At 44.4% G+C, this 20,694-nt stretch overlaps 1 protein-coding gene across 1 annotated transcript; it reads left to right on the top strand.

Moving 5' to 3' along the window:
• The first annotated feature begins 338 nt into the window (after positions 1-338).
• Positions 339-1,929, top strand: LOC136464587 (uncharacterized). The gene is made up of 5 exons (XM_066463537.1): positions 339-856; positions 923-1,135; positions 1,197-1,274; positions 1,334-1,645; positions 1,718-1,929. The coding sequence occupies exons 1-4, from the start codon at positions 476-478 to the stop codon at positions 1,403-1,405; spliced, it is 744 nt and encodes a 247-aa protein (XP_066319634.1). The 5' UTR covers positions 339-475; the 3' UTR covers positions 1,406-1,645; positions 1,718-1,929.
• The last annotated feature ends 18,765 nt before the right edge of the window (positions 1,930-20,694 follow it).

Below are 20,694 nucleotides of genomic sequence, written 5' to 3'. Positions count from 1 at the left end.
CGCCTTCCTCCCTGCAGCTGAACTTTTGGCTCATGGCGTAAGGTTTCCTCTCGGCCGATACCTTCTAAGCTCTACTTATCATCTTCTTCATCAAGTGTCTCAAAAACTTTTGCTTGGCGAACCCATCGGCAACCTGGGAGGCCCGTGGTGGTTTATCAACATGTGGCTGAATGCCCATATGCACAAACGTTTGCAATGGGACTTTTTTGCTCAACAATTCCCACGAGAGATTGCTGAAGACTATGTGCTTGGGGATGATGAATCAGCAACACGCTCACCTCTCAATTTTGGTGAAGCCATAATTGTCCTTCCTGGAACAGAAGCCAACGAAGACCAAATCGGCAGATTCTTTCAAAGCTTCTACAATGGTCTTTCTCGTGATCATAGGGCCTGGGTGCCTTATATTGACGAAGAAAATAGATTCCCCCTTCTTTTCAACTTTGCCGATGACACTCTGAATCAAGATAATGAGCTCATGATGGCTATCATCACTCCCAGGGCAATTCCAGTAAACACATTCGGCAGCGGGAAAAACACCAACATTACGTATGAATTTTACAACCCATCGGCAGTATCCCGCCAATTGGCTTTTGGGCAACTGCCAATCAAACTTTGCTTTGCCGATGTGATCAAACCCAGGGAAACAATCACCTGCGGAACAGATTGGAACAAGGTAGTACAACTCTCCCCCGATGCCGATACTACAGATGTTGATATATCCACCTGGACACCAATATCTTTCATCACCGAGTCATATAAGCAATGGTGGCGAGAGTGGAAAGAACAACTGTTCGCAACTTCTGCTCACACATATCGGCACATGATCGACCCTGAATATGCCATCCCTGACGACGCGGTAAGTTTCCTTTAACTCCCTTCTGCTTTTCCCTTCATATATCAGTAACTGATTTTCTTGTAACAGGTTAACAACCCAGCACCATCGGTGAGCAAAAGTGGGAAACCCTTCAATCTCCGGCCTGTTTCCCCAACATCGCCGATCGGCTACAATGCTCCCACCTTAGCCGCTTTGACCCACCAGAAGATTCGTACCAAGACCATCACTTCCAAGTCCAAATTGGCTACATCCAGGGCTACTCCATCGGCTGCTGCTACAACCTTGGTCAAAGCATTTAAGGTAACAATCTTGTTTATTTTTACTTATGCCGGTCACGAACTGTATTAACCTTAATCATCAGGGGGTAAGAACTACTACTGGATCGTCATCGGCAATTCCGCCGATATCAAGCACCACTTCTTTCGATGAACCTTTAGAGGTAGCTTCTCGACTTTACATTTTATCTGTTAAATATCATATCTTACACTTGTTTTGCAGCAACAATTGGGTACATCGGCAAACGTACCAGATGTCCAAGCTTCACGACCAACAAGTGTCGATGCCCCCTAGCCAATCGTTGCCGATGCCCAAGCAAAGCGCAAAGCTTCAACAGATACTGAAGCACAGCCAAAACGACAAAGGTCCATGCCGATCCCTACATCTACCCCAATGTCATCGGTCATCATACCTCAAGAGCCCACCACCAATGAAGACACAGAGGATATCCCATCGGCAAGCTCAGCCGATCCCCCACACGACATACTCCAGGTTGCTTCCTCCAGTCAAGCACAGGAAATTGCCTTGAAACAGGTAAACCGATCAACCTAGCTGATTTACAATACTCATACTTACCCCTAACTGATCTCCTTCTCTCTCTCTCAGGAACAAGACTCCCCGAACAGCCTATTTTCTTTTGCCATTGACATTTCCGACGACGATGGAGAGGAGACAAGTTCTTCCCTTGCACTGGGAACAATATCGGCAGAGACTAAATCCAAGTTGGAAACCCTCCTGAACTTGCTACAACAAGGTACCGCCCAACTGGTAGATGACTCGGACCCCGCAAAGGCAATTTTCAAAACAATTCGTGGCCAGGTCCCTGCCAATATTGAAGAAGTACTTTTCCCAGTAGCTCACTTAGAAAGCCGCCAACTGCAATATCAACGGGCTGCTCAGCGCATTGCCGATAGAGCAGCTCAGGCTCAACTCAAGGAAGAGATGCTACAACTAAAACAGATTGCCGATGAGAAGCACAAGGGCATCGGCAACTTGCATAATTCGGGTGCTGAACTTAAGCAGAAAATCTTAGATTTATCAGCAAGGAAGATGGCTCTATTGGCTGAATTGAAAGAAGTCGAGGCAGCCTTAACTCATGCCCAACAAGAAGAAAGCCAGCTACCCGATGCCATCAAGGCCCTTCAGCAAGAAAGAGACATCCAGGCTCGCAAAGCCTTGACCATGAAGAAAAAACTCAAGCCTGTGGAGGGTGTTGCCGATGACGATATCAAAGAAATGGAGGAGGCCGACCAGATTCGCCTGCGTGCGATATTAGCTATCCAATCCTTGTTGAACGTGTAATCTTATTTATTGTATCGGCACTTTATGAGACATTGGCATCCTTGCATAATTCTAGCCGATAGTACTGTTATCGGCACTTATACTTTTACGCATCCATCCAGATACTAGGGTAATATTTCTTTAAATATTTTCCATTTAACGCTCTGGGAAACACAACCCCTTCGAGGGTTTCTAAAATATATGCATTACCAGGAACAGACTGATTTATCCGATATGGACCTTCCCAATTAGGAGACCACTTTCCAAACTTTGAACTTTTAGTCCCAATCGGTAAAATCAATTTCCAGACCAGATCTCCATCGGCAAACTCTTTTACTTTCACCTTCTTGTCATACCATCTAGCTACTCTTTTCTTATTTTCTTCGATACTAACTAAAGCCCTTAACCGATGACCCGCCACATCTTCCAACTCATCCTTCATAAGAGTATTATAATCATCGGCTGTCAGCTGATTTTGAAAACGTATTCGTCTAGAGCCAACCTTAATTTCCCAAGGCAATACTGCATCGTGTCCATATACTAACTGATAAGGCATTACTTTGGTTGCACCATGACATGACATCCGATATGACCACAAGGCTTCATTTAATACTGTATGCCACCTCCTAGGATTTTCTTCAATTTTGCGCTTAATGAGTTTGATAATCCCTTTGTTAGAAGCCTCAGCTTGACCATTAGCTTGAGCATAATATGGAGAAGAATTTAAAATTTTAATTCCCATACCTACAGCAAACTCATCAAACTCTCCTGATGTAAACATAGTGCCCTGATCGGTAGTGATAGTCTGAGGAATACCAAATCGGTAAACAATATGCTCTTTCACAAAATCAATCATATTGACCGATGTCACCTTTTTTAAAGGAATTGCCTCAACCCACTTTGTGAAATAATCGGTAGCAACCAGAATAAATTTATGTCCTTTACTCGATGGCGGATAAATCTGACCAATGAGATCAATAGCCCATCCCCGGAACGGCCACGGTTTGATTATAGGATTCATAGCCGATGCAGGCGCTCTTTGAATATTACCAAACTTTTGACACCCCTGGCATCCTTTAAAATATTTAAAACAATCTTCAAGAATAGTCGGCCAATAGTACCCATTCCTTCTGATCATCCATTTCATCTTGAAAGCCGATTGATGTGCCCCACATACTCCTTCATGAATTTCACCCATCAAGCTTTTCGATTCATCATTGCTAACACATCTAAGTAAAACTCCATCTATAGTTCGATAATATAATTCATCATCGAGGAGCACATATTTTGTAGCTTGGAACCTTATACGTCTCTCAACCTTTCTATATGGATCCTTTAAATAATCGACAATCTCTTTCCTCCAGTCATCGGTATCAACTGCCGATGTTAGCACTTCCTGAATGGGCTGATACCCAGAAGCATGCTGAGCTAGTCGATTAGCTTCCTTATTATGCAATCGAGAGATATGTTCAAGACGAAAATCTCTAAATCCTTTCAACAATTGCAAACATCTTTCATAATACGAAATCAAAGCTTCACTTCGGCATTCATAAGTTCCAGCCAATTGATTTATAACTAGCATAGAATCACCAAAGATTTCAACAACATCGGCACGTATCTCCTTCAACAATTCTAACCCTTTTATCAAGGCTTGGTATTCAGCTTGATTGTTTGTCGCTGTAGCAACAATCGGCAATGAAAACTCATATTTCCTTCCTTGAGGTGAAATTAACACAATGCCGATACCTGCTCCTTCACCACATGTGGACCCATCGAAGAAAAGTGTCCAGGGAGCAATCTCCAGAGATTCCACTGTATTACAATGCTGAGTGACAAAATCAGCCATCACTTGCCCTTTAACTGCCTTAGTTGATTTGTAACGTAGTTCAAATTCTGATAATGCTAAAATCCATTTGCCGATTCTACCACTTAATATCGGCATCGACAGCATATACTTGACCACATCGTCTTTGCATATGACCGTACATTCGGCAGATAACAAATAATGCCTTAATTTGACACAAGAAAAGTATAAACACAGACACAATTTTTCAATGGCCGAATACCTCGTCTCAGCATCCACTAATCTTCTGCTCAAATAATAAATAACACGTTCTTTCCCTTCAAATTCTTGAATAAGAGCTGAACCAATAACTGTATCATCAGTTGACAAATATAACCTGAAAGGCTTCCCATGTTGAGGTGGAACTAGCACTGGAGAATTTGATAAATATTTCTTAATTTCATCAAGGGCTAATTGCTGTTCAACTCCCCATACAAATTCCTAATCAGCTTTCAATTTAAGTAGTGGGCTGAAAGCCTTGATCTTACCCGACAGATTAGATATGAATCTTCTAATAAAATTAATCTTACCGATCAAAGATTGCAATTCAGTCTTATTGGCAGGAGCAATCACCTTGTTAATTGCATCAATAGACTTCCTACTGATTTCAATGCCCCGCTGATGTACCATAAAACCCAAGAATTGTCCTGCCGATACACCAAATGCACATTTATTAGGATTCATCTTCAATCCATGCTTCCTTGTGCACTCCAGTATCTTTCGCAAATCGGCTAAATGTGCTGTGATATCTCCAGACTTAATCACTACATCATCAATGTAGATCTCCACTAATGTGCCGATGTATTCATGAAAAATAAAGTTCATAGCTCTTTGATAAGTAGCACCGGCATTTTTCAAACCAAACGTCATGACTATCCATTCGAATAACCCCACATGACCTGGAGATCTGAAAGCAGTCTTGGGAATATCTTCCTCAGCCATGAATATTTGATTGTAACCTGCATTACCATCCATGAAGCTGATAATTTGATGTCCAGCCGCAGCATCAATCAACAAATCAGCAATCGGCATTGGATAGCCATCCATCGGTGTGGCTTTGTTGAGATTCCTGAAATCAATACAGACACGAAGTTTTCCATTTTTCTTATAAACAGGAACCACATTAGAGATCCACTCTGCGTATCGACATTGCCGAATAAACTTTGCTTCAATTAATTTAGTTATCTCGGCCTTAATGTCAGGAAGTACATTAGGGTTGCATCGGCGCGCTGGCTGCTGATGTGGCCGAAATCCAGATTTGATAGGTAACCGATGTTCAACTATCGATCGGTCTAATCCAGGCATCTCAGTATAATCCCAAGCAAAACAATCTTTATATTCTTTTAACAAATCTGTTATTTGCTGCTTACACTTGGAATCTAACTTAGCACTAATAAAAGTAGGTCTTGACCTATCACCATCACCAATATCTACTTCTACTAAATCATCTGCCGATGTGAACCCTTGACCTAATTTTCCATCATCGGCAAACCTATCCATTAAAACTCCTCTTTAGAACCGACTGCTTGGATCGGTGGAATTTCATAGTCAGCAACTCTAAGGAACTCTTTTTCCCAAGCTTCTCCTGATATGCATTTAGTTCACTCATAAGTATCTGATTCTGCCGATGCGATGATATAAGAAGAATCACCAGGGACGACCTCAATCTTATCCCCAATCCACTGTACGAGGCATTGATGCATTGTAGAAGGAACACAACAATTAGCATGAATCCAATCCCTCCCTAGAAGCAGATTATATGCACCCTTGCCGTTAATAACAAAGAACGTCGTTGGCAAGGTTTTGCTGCCGATAGTCAATTCAACGCACACTGCCCCTTTAGCTGGTGACACATTGCCTTCAAAATCTTTCAACATCATATCGGTTTTGGTCAAGTCTTGATCTCCCTTACCAAGCTTCCGATACATCACGTAAGGCATAATATTAATCGCAGCCCCTCCATCAATAAGTACCTTAGACACAGGCTGCCCATCAACTCTGCCCTTCACAAATAAAGCCTTAAGATGCTGTCTCTCGTCATCGGTAGGTTTCTCAAAAACAGCCATCATTGGATCTAGTGTTAACTGAGCTACTTGATCAGAAAGAACAACTTCTTCCTCATTATCAGATAGTGCCAAAAACTCCATCGGCAACATGAATACCATATTAACATCTGCCGATGGGCCCTTATTTTTGTGTTTTACCTGCCACTGCTGATGACCAGGCCTTTCATTGGAGGAATTTTCCTCTTGGTATAAATCCTCCTGACGCTCACGTTGCATCCTGCTTCTCTGCGTCTTTGTCAGACCCTCTGGGCACCATCGAGGAAACTTGGTTTTCCAAACCGGCTGATAACAAGTCCTAGTTGGTTCTACACGACGTATATTAGGGTCCCTGTAGAATATTTCCTCATCGGGAACTCTTGCGTTTGCCATCTCCTCAAGATCCTCTTGATTTCTTGGAAAATATCCAGCGCGTTTACCAAGCCTCTCATGTACACTAAGTCTGCCCCCAGCCGATCATGCACTGATGCTCTGCCTCTGATCGGCTCATTGATAGACAAACCCTGATTACTAAGTTGAAACCTCCTTTCTGAGCGATTGACTCCGTAATAACCATTACACTCAGGGCAATTTTCAACGGTTGGCAATTTAATACCTTCTTCCCAGCAATGGATGAAAAACGGACATCTCCAATGATCTTTATGTCGATTCCATTCTTCCTGACGTCTCACTTCTTGCTGTTGTCGATATCGGTCATTACGTTGACGCCAACCCTCCTGCTGCCTTCGATGAGTAATCACAATGCCAGGTCGAGGAGGTTTTTTGGAACTACTGTTTTCTCCTAGCAAACCCTTACTTTTTGCATCATCGGTAGTTATCCGATGTTGGGGGTCCACTGACGCGTTTTTCTCAGCAGCCTCTGACGTCAATACCTTGGTCTTTCCTTTGGCATCCAACATATTTGCTGGAAAAGGGTGTTGATCAATTTTCATTGGCTTCTGGGCCTTGGAAGTACCAAACTTAATTCTCCCAGATTCAATAGCCGATTGTAACTGTTGCCTGAATACCTTGCACTCATTTGTACTATGTGAAGTTGCATTGTGCCATTTGCAGTACAAGATCTTCTTCAACTCTTCTGCCGATGGGATCACATGATTAGGTGATAGCTTAATTTGGCCCTCTTGAAGCAGAAGATCAAATATTTTATCGGCCTTGGTGATATCAAAGGTAAACTTTTCTGGCTCTTTTTGACCAAAGGGACATGATATCGGCTTTTTATTCTTAACCCACTCAGCTAAGCCGATAACTGGTTCTTCATCAGAGTCAGAATCTCCTACTTCTTCAACAAATGATACCTTTTTACTCTAATTCTTTTTAGGTTCAAAAACCCTAGTATCTTGATCAGAGATCCTTTGCACGAGATGACTGAGGCTTTCAAACTCCTGAGAAGCATATCTGTCTTTAAGATGTGGCAATAACCCTTGGAAAGCCAGATCGGCAAGCTGCCGATCATCCAGCACCAGGCTGTAGCACTTATTTTTTACATCTCGTAGCCTTTGTACAAAGCTTTCTACCGATTCATCATTACGCTGTCTCAACTTTACTAAATCGGTAAGCTTCTTTTCATGGATTCTAGCAAAGAAATACTTATGGAATTGTTTTTCTAGATCAACCCAAGTAATAATAGAATTTGGTGGTAATGAAATGAACCATGTAAATGCTGATCCAGACAAAGATGATGAAAATAACCAAACTCTTAATTCATCTCTGTTAGCTGCCTCTCCACATTGAATAATGAAGCGATTGACATGTTCCATTGTTGATGTATCATCTTGCCCAGAGAATTTAGTGAAATCCGGTACCTTGTACCGATTTGGGAGAGGAATTAAATCGTATGCAGGAGGGTATGGAGTCCGATAAGAATAAGTATTGACCTTGGGCTTTATCCCAAACTGATCCTTCATAATTTCTGCTATCTTATCAGCCCAAAAAGCATCAGCCTCCTGCTGACGAACTGGTTGAATTTCTACAGGAAGTGCCTGCTGACATCCCTCCACATATCTTTGTGGCCCACGATCTCCAGCAATCGGCATATTTGCCGTTACTTGTGGTCCATTAGCCTGTTGGAAAGGATTCATCGGCTGGGCTGCCGATGCTTGATTCTGGAAACCAGCTTGCATATGACCTTGTTGAATCCCTGCAACCTGCGATGGCTGATAATTTGCTGATATTGTTGGATAATTATAACCGGTTTGAGGCATGAACTGAACCCCAGTTTGACTCATAGCAGGGGCTTTCTGCTGCATTGGCAGTAAGCTCGCCGATGGACTTGAATTGAATGTTTGAACCATAGGCATATGAAAACCTCCTGGAGTTGGTTGCACAGAAGTAGCTGCGGCATATTGAGGCAATTGAGCCATCGGCGAAACGGCCGATGGTATAGGCGCTCTTCCTACTGCATCAAACACTTGAGGTAATCTAGGATTGAAAGCAGATGACTCTGGAGGCATGCCATATCCCCACCAACTAGTAGGAATCTAGTTATTCTGGGACACAGGGCCTGACATAGCCGATGCCGATAGATCTGTATTAAGCTGAACTCGCCCTCCTGGTAGTACCTGATCTGATTGTATCGGTGTAGATTGAATATTAGGTGAACCTGCCAATACTGGAGGGGAAGTAACTTCCGTACCCACAACGGCCGAAGGAGCCGATGGAGTTTTGACAGATGCCGGCTCTGGTTGATGATAGGCAGGCCCAACGTAATGTGGTGCCGCTTGTCCTTCTTTGAGAGTTCGAACCACAGCATTATGAACAGTATTGGACAGCACATTGGAGTGATTAATCAAAGCATGATTTACTGCAGAGTTAACCATCTCTTGAAGTTTACCAGGATTGGAGTCAAAGGTAACCTGCCGAGGCAACGGCAAATCTTGCTTCTGGATGACTTGTCCACTCTTGTTCAAGCTAAACGATCTCAGACAAAGCTGCTTGTATTCTTCTATAGCCTTTTCCATAGCCTGCCTCTGTTCTTCCTTGAGATCTTCTTCTGATACTGCGATAATGTTCCCTGAATCGATCTCGGGATTGAACATATTGATTGATTTGTCCCACCAGGCGTGCCAAAAGATGTGTTGATGCAAAAAGTGGATCTGCAAACACAAAGAGCTAATACCCGAATCGATATCCAAAGCGTGCCAGTCGATTTGACCTGTTAATCGACAAGGATGAAGATACGAGCACTTTGGTCCTGACAACAGCGATACGCCTGGAAGTCACGGCCAAGAGGTACTCACGCGGAACTCGAGAATCGTCGAAGGTCGCACTGAAGCAATGCAACTCGCCGAATCAATGAGAACTCGTAAAAAGGGAAAATATGCAAATTGACGAAGTCGCCGAAAAGTAAGTAGATGCAAATAGGAGTAAAAATTGGTTTTGATATTTGAAAGTGCATCTAGCCCTTTAGTGAGTTTTGGATGATTGAATGACAACACGATTAAAGGTCTAACATGTTTGCTAAGTGTTAGACAGGAAATTGATTATCTCACAGATACTTGATGAAATTGTATAAAGCCAAAAATGATGTATTGTTGTATAAACAATCTAGTTCAAGCATAAGACAACAATGCAAATGGAATTCATGCAAAGGCTTATTTATTGTGGGATTTCAATGATCTATGTGAAAGCAAGCACGATAAAAGTTAATTAATGAGACATGAGGGATTGCATATAGAATGGTCTCATATTTGAAGCTTGCTAAATTGAAAAGAAAAAGACAACAATACAAATGAATGGATGATTCAACACAAGATGTGACTTGATGGCTTGAGATGGTGAAGATAGCAAGGAAAGGCTTCGAGGTACTAAGCAAGGGTGAAGGGCAAGCGATGGCTTGGCGGTCGAAGAACCTAGCTAGGGTGAAGAAGGAAGTACTTGCATTTAGTTGAGGTACTAATCAAGCTGCGATAGTCATATTGATGTGGAGGATCAAACCTATATTAGACAAAGCGTTGGAAGTGACTTGATGCATTTGGAGTTATTCATATTTGATGAATGGAATCAAGTCACGTGCTCAAGATGGCTATGCTCAAGTGAAAAGATCAATATCAACATGATTGGCACCCTCACTTGATGAAGATTGAAAGGCACGGCATCAATTTAAACAAGATCAACTCAAAAGGTTTAATTTCCTTATACTTTTAAATTTGAGTTAATAGGAATGCCGTACTATTAAGAGGGATGCAAGTTTAGGTGGTCTGAGGAAGATAGAGTGCTCAAGCATAATAACTAAATCAATAATGTGACACTCTAGCACTTCACGAGCACATAGAATAATTTTCTGTGACTGTCGGTGTCGGAAGTCCCGACGTACGTCGGAAGTGATGACCGTCGGAAGTCCCGACGTTTGTCAGAAGTTCCGACACTGACTTGCACACACGGACTTCTGACCTGTTGTGAACAGTGTTTTCTTCTTGCGTCGGAAGTCCCGGGATCTGCGTCGGAACTTCCGACGTAGATCTGAACGGTTCGATTTTCACTTGGGGTATAAATACCCCTCTCCTCACTTCTAACCGTTGCCCACTCATTTCATTGCGAAGAACACTCAGCCAAAACAGCCCCCAAGCATCCTAGGCTCTCCTATCTTCAATCCTTTGCTTCCAACTTCGATTCCCAAAGGGTTTGAGTGATTGGAGAGTGGATTGAGTGAGAAAAACACTTTGAGCAAGCTTGAGCACTTGATTTCTTCGTCAAGCCGGTTTGATTTGCATTTATTACTCTTGGGGATTTTCCCCTAGCCGGCGAGGCGTCGCCCAAGAGCTTCCATCTTGTGGAAGAGCCTTGGGAAGTTTGTATTACCCTTGTTTTCTAGTGAAGAAACTCAAGTGACCTTTGTGGTATCCTTGAGTGAGGCAAGGAGGTGGAAGAGACTCCAACCTAAGTGGTCACCTCAACAACGAGGACGTAGGAGCTCCTTTGTGGGGCTGCCGAACCTCGGGATAAATTCTTGTCTCCCGCGTGCTTGTTGTTGTTGTGATTTGCTTGAAATTACTTGCATTTGGTTGTCTCCCTCTCTCTAGCTATTTCTTAGGGTTTGGGCCTCGATCTACGGAGTGGTGGCTTATCAACGTCAAGAGAGTGACCCAACACCTTACCTTACCACTAGAAAGTGGGTTTGTAAGTTATCGGCATCATAAAGTTCATTTTAGCACTTGTAGTTCATTTCCCGTAGGGGTCGGAAGTGCTGACAGTTTGCGTTGGAAGTTCTGACCCAAACTGTTGGGACTTCTGACACGTCGGAAGTTCTGACCCTAACGTCGGGACTTCTGACACGTCGGAAGTTCTGACCCAAACTGTCGGGACTTCCGACATTAACTGACTAGTGCATTTTGATTCAACTCTTTGGTTGCCGCTGTTTGGCTCCCTAGGTTTATCTAGTATCTTTTATATACTTTGTGGCTAACTTGTGAGGGGTTGTATTACTTTGATTTGGAGTTTCCATTTTGGAAACTCCTATTACTAATCGTTTTCGCTTTTAAAGGTGTTGATTTTTCAGAAACGCCTATTCACCCCCCTCTAGGCGACATCCTAGATCCTTTCAATTGGTATCGGAGCGAGGTTCTCACCTAAAGCTTCACCGCCGTGAGAAAAGGATGTCGACGCTTATCGAGTTGGAGCCGGTGCTTCTCCAAAATGATGGTTCAAACTTTCTACCTTGGTCAATTCATGTACTCAATGCTTTTAGAGATATTAGTCCTCTTGTTGAGCATATTGTGTTTGCTAGCATACCTCTTCCTATAGTTGATTGGAGCAACTATAAGAATTTATCAAAAGAGGAAGAGATATGCGTGCAACTCAATGCTCAAGCTATTAATATCATTTTGAGTACATTGAGTGCAGAGGTTCAAGATGAGGCGATATTTAATGGACAACCACCTCCAGAGAGTGCTCATCTCATTTGGACTAAACTCGTTGAGTTATATGGAAAATCCAAATGTGATGATGCACTTGAGGCCGAGTCAATGGAAAATATGTCCATTATGTCTTTATGCAGCGAAGAAGCCTCACAAGACCTCAAGAGCGCCGAGCCGGAGCAAGAGGTGCAAGCCGAGGCGACTGGGCTGTCTACAAGCACATACCGGACATGTCCGGTATCCCTACCAGACGTGTCTAGTATGGCCAAGGCAGCCGGACAGCAGACAGTCTGTGATGATGAGGCTCAAGCCCGGTGGTGGCCAAGTGATGAGTTGTAACACCCTTAGTGTTACGAACTTGTTTAGCACCACGATTTAGGCCTAAGAAAAATTTCTGAATCGAGTTTTATTGGGTTTTTAATTTAAATGTACTTGAGGCGATAAGTGAATCCCATGTGACTTAGTTTCGTGTACTCAAATAAATGCTCAAGATAAATTACGCAGTGCGTAGAAATATTCAGGAATGTCCGACGACGATTCTAGAGAACGGTTTGTCCTGTTAGATTAAGCATGAAAATCAACTTTTATAAATAAAATAAAATTCATTAATAAATAGAACGATACATATATATAAACTCACGGGTTTATTTTGTTAAGCACGAACTGACGAGAAAGAGAGCGCATTAGCTTCGTTTATTTTTTTTCGACATGCAACGTACTTGCCTGGCATTACTTTTTGATCACTGTCTCGTTCTCATCGTGGCCCTACAATTCTCTGCATTGCAAAGTCTCCTCATCCATCCGCATCCATGCTCTCCGGCTTTTGCTTTGCTTCTGTCTCTGACTTGATTACTTCTGTCTACATTTGTCGAGCCGCTCCTTGTTTTCCCTCCCTCTTTGTTTGTCTCTGCGGCCGCGGTCTTGTCCGTGCCAACCGGCACGCCCTGCCGGCCACGTTGGGCCTGGGCGTCATGCCGTCGTATTTGAGAAGTAACCGAGCCCGCACGCGTCTCCTTGCTTGTTCGTCTTGAGCTAGTCTGCGAATGATCTTCTCATTCTCCCTTCTTAATTTAATTAGCACATACACTCTTTATTGCTGATCAGCCCCGTTGTCACGACAAAGACACACTGAAGTTCAAGTCCATCATGAATCAACTATAGGATGTGGCCTGTGGCTCGGTATGTCTAAGTGAAGTGCAACAATGGAGCTAATAATATGACTCAGCACAAGACTTCCAAAGTCATGGACGGATGCAAAAGGAGTTTTGAACAGCTTCAATTATTTGCTTGTTGTCTGTGCGAATGATGATCAGTGCACTGATGAAAATGACATGCTGGTCAAGTGGCAGTATTTAAGTATAGTGTTCGTCGAGCATGGACAATTCCAGACTACTCTGATCAACTAGCCCAGTTGACACGTCGAAAGACCAAAGACCACTAAGTCCATCACCAAAAGGTTCACTGCGTCTTGCATGTCTTGCACGTCGGGGATGTAGCACCATGAAAATCACTGCATCACGGAGTCAGCACATTCGGTCTTGCACGGAGCGCACAGGTCACGCAGAGCACTGCAGCGTGGAAGTACAGCAGCCTCGCAGGAAAACACTGTAGCACCGTGGAGAAGCACTGTAGCCGTGAAAATTACTGTAGCACGAAGTCAAGAACCGGCTGACACGCCAGGTGACTCAGCCTGTTGTCTTGGTCGAAATTTTTGACGAGAAGGCCAGCGGAGAGTTAATGCGATGCTAGCGTTTTTCTATGTTTCCAGTCGCACGTGGCTGCCGATCATGAGAGAGATGGACCGTGTGCAGGGCGTCCATTTTTTTTTTGGACCGAGCAATTGAGAGAGGAGGCAGGCATGCAGGGTTCGTACATGACACTAGCACTAGCAGCCAACACATCTTTTAAAGGGAGTACCAGCAGCCGAGTAGAGAGTGCGCTCTTTGCAGCACCAGGGCGGCTGAGCAGTCCAAGCTGCAGTAGACCCTTGTTTCTCGTCTCCAACTGCGGCCGGCACCCCGGCGTCCGTGCCCAGTATCCCAGCGCGCTCATGCTACTGCCGCAGCACACCGGCGTGACCACGCTCTGGTTGCCTCCGCCCGCCCGCGGCATAGCGACGCCCGCACTGTCGACCTATTGCCCTGGCTAAGCTCCAACTTATCTCTTTTGTCTTTTAAATATCTTGTTTATATATGTTTCTCTTAGATAAGCATATTGCAACGATGTATACCATTTAGGTGCGATGGTGGATTAACTGGAATAACCAAAAGAAGGCATGATGGTGACCACATATCGACGGAGGAACGATGAGGGATCGTGGGATCAACTGGAGTAGCTGAAAGATGATGCTATGGTGATCATATCACGAAGATGGAATGCTAACTTTTGGTTATATTTTACCAAGGCAAGCCCCGGTGCATAACCCCTACTTTCTGCAGTTTAAATTATATTTGTGCATTAAGTTTAAGGAGTTGAATGAAACCCACTTGCATATATATCTTTATTCCTATGAGTCTTACTAGTATGACAGGATCATGTAGATTGCTATGCTACAGGACTCCGGTAGAAGTCGAGTGATTGCCTGTCACTCGCGAGATATAGGAAATATGTTACTATATGATTATCACTTGGAAAATATAAAATGGTGGAAAGAAAAATGGTGATCAGGCAGGGATATGGTTTGGATATTGGTGGGTGTAAGAAGTTGTGTCGCCGCGGAGGCGGGTCATAGCTTGGTTACACCATTTTCCCTGTCTGGTCGGTTAAGGACCGATCGTTGCATATGACTCTAGGCAGGTCACAGACTTATTATCCCGAGCACATACTTGTGTATGGGCGCTTGGAAGACTTGTTGCTCTCTTGTCGCGGATCCGGCTCTTTCCGGACCGACTGTTAGGGTTTGTTTTGGTGGAGGAGGTCCTTGCACCGCACTGAGTCTGGGACTCAGGGCGGGGGCTTGGAGTCCCAGTTTGGACGGGGACCTGGACACCCGGGACAGGAGAGTGATGGGTTGGTCCTGCTTGTGCCCGGGGTACAAGCGGGGCGTGTGTTTTCGGGGTACCCAGCTGGGGGCATTGATTCGCGAATCGCCGGGCTATCCGGTATGGCTTGTCTGCGGTTTAGCATCGTAGTAAGAACTGAAGATGAAAGATGAAAGATGGAAAAGGAAATCTGATTGCTTACCACTTGCTTGAAAGTAGCACAGGTGCTTACATAGAATGGTTAGTTAATAAACCAATGCGGCTTTTAATAAAAATCGAATATAAGGACGCATGCTTAGTAATGCTTCCTATAAATGCAACCCACAAGCCAGATAGCCTTACATATCCTTGGAGTCTTTTCTTTTCTCCTGTCGGGTAAGTCTTGCTGAGTACAATTGAGTACTCAGGGTTTTATTCCCCCTGTTGTAGGTGACAGGTTGATGCTAGAGCTGACCCTTGTGTGTGGATTCCTCCTGGTGGGCTCAGCGAGGATTCCTTTACGTCGTGATCGTAGTTTTTATTTATAACTCTCACCAAATGTTTTTATAAATGAAAGTTTCATAATCTGTTGTAGTAGTTTATATATCAATACTTCATCATATCATTAATAGATGTTTATTTCCGCTATAATTCTGATCACATGTTTAAATTCCGCTGTACATTAAATTATTTATAACTCTGATAATATGATTACATTCCGCTGTTATACAATAACTATTATACTCTAATGTTGTACTAAAATGGATGTATGAAATGGTTAAGAATGATGTAAGCTTGTTCTCTCATTTGTGATCCTGATGGCAAAAATGTGGATTTTCGGGATCTCCCCTGGGGTGTGCCCGACGGAACCGAGTAATTTAGTGTTCTCCCTTGAGTGCTTAGTGTCTAATGGAAGACAAGCACTCCTGTGAGGCATTAGATTAGGCGGTTCTGCCACAGGTGGTATCAGAGCATAAATGAGGAAATAAAGCTTTCAAAACCTTTTCTAAACAAAAATTTGACAACCTGTTTTTACAAAAAGTTAGGACGTTTACATGTGAAGTTATATAAGTAGCCCTATTACTATGGTTATGTATCCAGGATAGATGGCACTCTGCTGACTTAGATAGGCTTAATCAAGTTTTCTGCAGGTACACTGACTCGAGCATAGTTCGATAGTATCGACTAGCTACAGGGAGAGAACGTTGTGCCAAAAATATGGGAACAGTTGCCCTATATGCTGGCAACAGTGGAAGGACGTATAGGACGTGCATTCATACATACCCTGTTTGTGCATTGTAGCGCTCGTATTGCTTGTAGATACACCCTCCATAGGTGTCACGACTGAATCATTCCTGTTCCATAGTTAGGTCTGCACTGTGGCTTTGTGTTCTGTGTTCGCTCATGGTTTCACGCCTGTCGTGACCCATGTCTCCCCGTACCCCTTTTCTACGCTCTTGTCGGACCCTTGCCCTGCAGTCGTACTAGTCAGTAATGGCCTCGGACGTCGCTCACCTCGAACACGTGGAATTTGGTCGATTCGTCGTAGTGATCTCGCGCGGGAACCCTGTTGAACTGTGCCAGGACCACTGAGCGCTCTGCCTTTATAAGCAGAGCCTGACTTAGCTATTGGTATCACCACTCAGCGCACTTTAGCTCGCTTAGCTTTTCCTTGAGCTAGCTTTTTGCTCATCCTTCCTCACTACCACCGCTAGAAATGGCAGGAGCCTGGGTTAGTAGTTACTGCTTGAACGTTGAGGGTTTTCCCAAAATCCTACATACCACCCTACAAAAGCTCGGGGTCAAAGATCGTCCCGAGTATGAGGGCCGTGAGTATGAGGAGCATGGCACCGAGCGGTGTGAGGTTACCATCTACATCGGGAAGAGTGAGGAGTTCCCCGACCTCACTGAAGCCTGGAGTGTGACCGCAACCGGGTTTCGCTTCACCGACACCTACCAGGTTGTGGCCCGTAAAGCCTTGCGGTACCTCTGCCAGATCTATGAGGAGCCCATTGCCCGTACCCCCATGCGATTCTTTCCACCTTTGGACAGGAATCGGCGGGCATGGAGGGCTCGCATGGAGGCCTTGCAAGGGCGGGATGCGCAAGAGGATAGTCCAACCGTGGTGCACTTGACCACGTACCTGCTTGCTCTAGATGAGCAGTATGATCGGCAAGCCTTGGAACTGAGGATCTGCCTCCGTCGAGCCGAGGAAGCCGAGATCTTCACCCGAATGCTTGAGGTGCAGCTCGCTGAAGCGCATGCTAGTGCTGCAGCTGCTGAGAGCCGGGAGACTGTCATGTCAGAAGCTCTAAAGGAGGCTGAAGACCGGCATGTCCATCAGTTGCGTGAGGCCTATCTTGTCACTAGGGCCAAGCGGAGGACGCTGGCTGCTGAAAGGCAGGATGCCCCGATCTTGGAAGGGATCCCTATCCACTCGCCAGAAGGAAGGAGAACCGGTGTGGCAGTGCCGCCAGCACCTCCACCCTCAGAAGTGTCAGAAGTAGAGCCCTTAATTCCTCTCACTCAGCCATTGCCACGAGAAGATGTAGATTAGTGGCCTTGGGATGCTATACCCATAGTAGTAGTAGTGTTTTTTGTTGCTGTCCTCCGGTATTGTGTTCGTGCCGTTGTTGTTCGTCCGTAGTTATTGAGATCGTCCGACAGTAGGGAAGGTGAATGCTGTATCATGAATGGGAGCCTGAATGCTTGTATGATGTACCCGTATAAGACCATTGGAACATGCATTTTATTTAGTTCACTGTGTTTATTGCGTTCATCTATCTTAAGTTCGTTAGGTGTGCTTAAGAGTTTTCATGAGCGAAATTAAGCGGGTTGCAAGAGAAGTTGACATTCAGATGCCAGTAGATTAGCCATGAACATAGGACACAGTATCGACTAATTGTGGATGTCCCAGCAAAATACTTGAATCTCTTTAAAACAAATCCGTCGTTGGATTTGTATTCCTTGTCCCTTGTTGTGGAGGGAACCTTTGTTGTTTAAATTTTTCCCTTGCAATACTCCCCTCACTTTGTGGTCTATGACCCCACCGCCTTCATGGTGTGTAAGTTGGTAATAGTTGCCTAGTTAAAAGCTTATGGTGCCACGACGAAACCGAGGGCTCCCTGTGGAACAGCTGCCACATGGTGACGCTGCTCGGCACGCGTTGGTATCGAGGTTTTTGACCAAGTACCTTTACCAAGTTACACTGCCGTACCATTTTGCTACAAAATTTTCTCCTTGGTAATGTTTAGGTGTTCAAACGGGAAGTCCACAATAGGTTGATGCAATAGTGTACTATCAAAGTAAACAAAAAAGAGGTGGTTTGGAGGAAGAAAGTATGCCATGGTATTAGTCTACATGAAAGATGGACGTGGTCGAGTAAAGGAAAGAAAAGAAGAGTAGTAAGGAAGGATAGTCTCGAGTAGTAGAGAGTGCTTGTAAAAGCCTGAGTAGATGTCATGTCTCAAGCCCTGTGTTTAGTTGACCACGCTATGTATGCCGGGTTATTTCGTTGCATGCCCTGTGAATACCGTCTGTGTCAGGCCCTTTAGCTTCCCTTTCTCGCGTGGCCGTAGCATTGTGCCGCACTCGCCGTCCTTGTGCACTGTGCACTTTTCCTTTTCCTGGCGTCCGGTCGGCTCTCTACCTCGCACCGTCGTTTCCCGTACCGGACCCCCCTCATTTCCCCTTCCCTCTCCTTTCTCTCTTCTTTTGGTGACACGACCGCCCGCACGCCTTTCTCCTCAAGCGGACCCCCTCTCCTCTCCTTTACCGCTCGCGCAGGAAGCGCATCATGTCCGATCTTATCTTCACAGCATGAACCGTCTATGTATCCCATCCACTCCGCCTCCACTGCCGGTGATTTGCGCTCCACCTCCGTTCGCCACTATAAGATACCCTTGGTCCTTGCTCTTCTTCTTCATCCCCATTCTCCTCACATACGGAGCAGAGCTACGAAATCCAGTTGACCTTGTGAAGCTAGGTTCGTCAGTCTGAGGTGATGGTGTAACCTGAAGAGAAGAAGGGATCTGGTTTTCGGAGAAGTTCAAGTCTACCTTTGGATAGCTCGATCTTAGGGTTCGCGATGTTTTACTTCTCAGTCGACTGTTTTTGGATCTGTTGGTGCTACGCTATGTTTTGGATAATCATTATCTTGTTGTTTCTCCATTGTCCTCGTCTATCTCGACTGCTGGATTAAGTCTTGGTTGTACCAGGTTGCTCTTAACCATATATCCCTAAATCCTCGTGGGGTTTAGTATTCGAAGTCGTATAATCTTTCGTGTAATCCCTGATCTACGAAATGTGAACGCGTTTTCCCCTCTTCTGGTTCTTGCTTCGAATCTCGGGACGAGATTCTTTTTAAGGGGGGTTGGTTGTAACACCCTTAGTGTTACGAACTTGTTTAGCACCACGATTTAGGCCTAAGAAAAATTTCTGAATCGAGTTTTATTGGGTTTTTAATTTAAATGTACTTGAGGCGATAAGTGAATCCCATGTGACTTAGTTTCGTGTACTCAAATAAATGCTCAAGATAAATTACGCAGTGCGTAGAAATATTCAGGAATGTCCGACGACGATTCTAGAGAACGGTTTGTCCTGTTAGATTAAGCATGAAAATCAACTTTTATAAATAAAATAAAATTCATTAATAAATAGAACGATACATATATATAAACTCACGGGTTTATTTTGTTAAGCACGAACTGACGAGAAAGAGAGCGCATCAGCTTCGTTTATTTTTTTTCGACATGCAACGTACTTGCCTGGCATTACTTTTTGATCACTGTCTCGTTCTCATCGTGGCCCTACAATTCTCTGCATTGCAAAGTCTCCTCATCCATCCGCATCCATGCTCTCCGGCTTTTGCTTTGCTTCTGTCTCTGACTTGATTACTTCTGTCTACATTTGTCGAGCCGCTCCTTGTTTTCCCTCCCTCTTTGTTTGTCTCTGCGGCCGCGGTCTTGTCCGTGCCAACCGGCACGCCCTGCCGGCCACGTTGGGCCTGGGCGTCATGCCGTCGTATTTGAGAAGTAACCGAGCCCGCACGCGTCTCCTTGCTTGTTCGTCTTGAGCTAGTCTGCGAATGATCTTCTCATTCTCCCTTCTTAATTTAATTAGCACATACACTCTTTATTGCTGATCAGCCCCGTTGTCACGACAAAGACACACTGAAGTTCAAGTCCATCATGAATCAACTATAGGATGTGGCCTGTGGCTCGGTATGTCTAAGTGAAGTGCAACAATGGAGCTAATAATATGACTCAGCACAAGACTTCCAAAGTCATGGACGGATGCAAAAGGAGTTTTGAACAGCTTCAATTATTTGCTTGTTGTCTGTGCGAATGATGATCAGTGCACTGATGAAAATGACATGCTGGTCAAGTGGCAGTATTTAAGTATAGTGTTCGTCGAGCATGGACAATTCCAGACTACTCTGATCAACTAGCCCAGTTGACACGTCGAAAGACCAAAGACCACTAAGTCCATCACCAAAAGGTTCACTGCGTCTTGCATGTCTTGCACGTCGGGGATGTAGCACCATGAAAATCACTGCATCACGGAGTCAGCACATTCGGTCTTG

Source organism: Miscanthus floridulus, chromosome 7 (assembly GCF_019320115.1).
Source record: "Miscanthus floridulus cultivar M001 chromosome 7, ASM1932011v1, whole genome shotgun sequence".
Taxonomy (NCBI): Eukaryota; Viridiplantae; Streptophyta; class Magnoliopsida; order Poales; family Poaceae; genus Miscanthus; species Miscanthus floridulus.
This window is presented reverse-complemented; position numbering and strand designations above follow the sequence as displayed.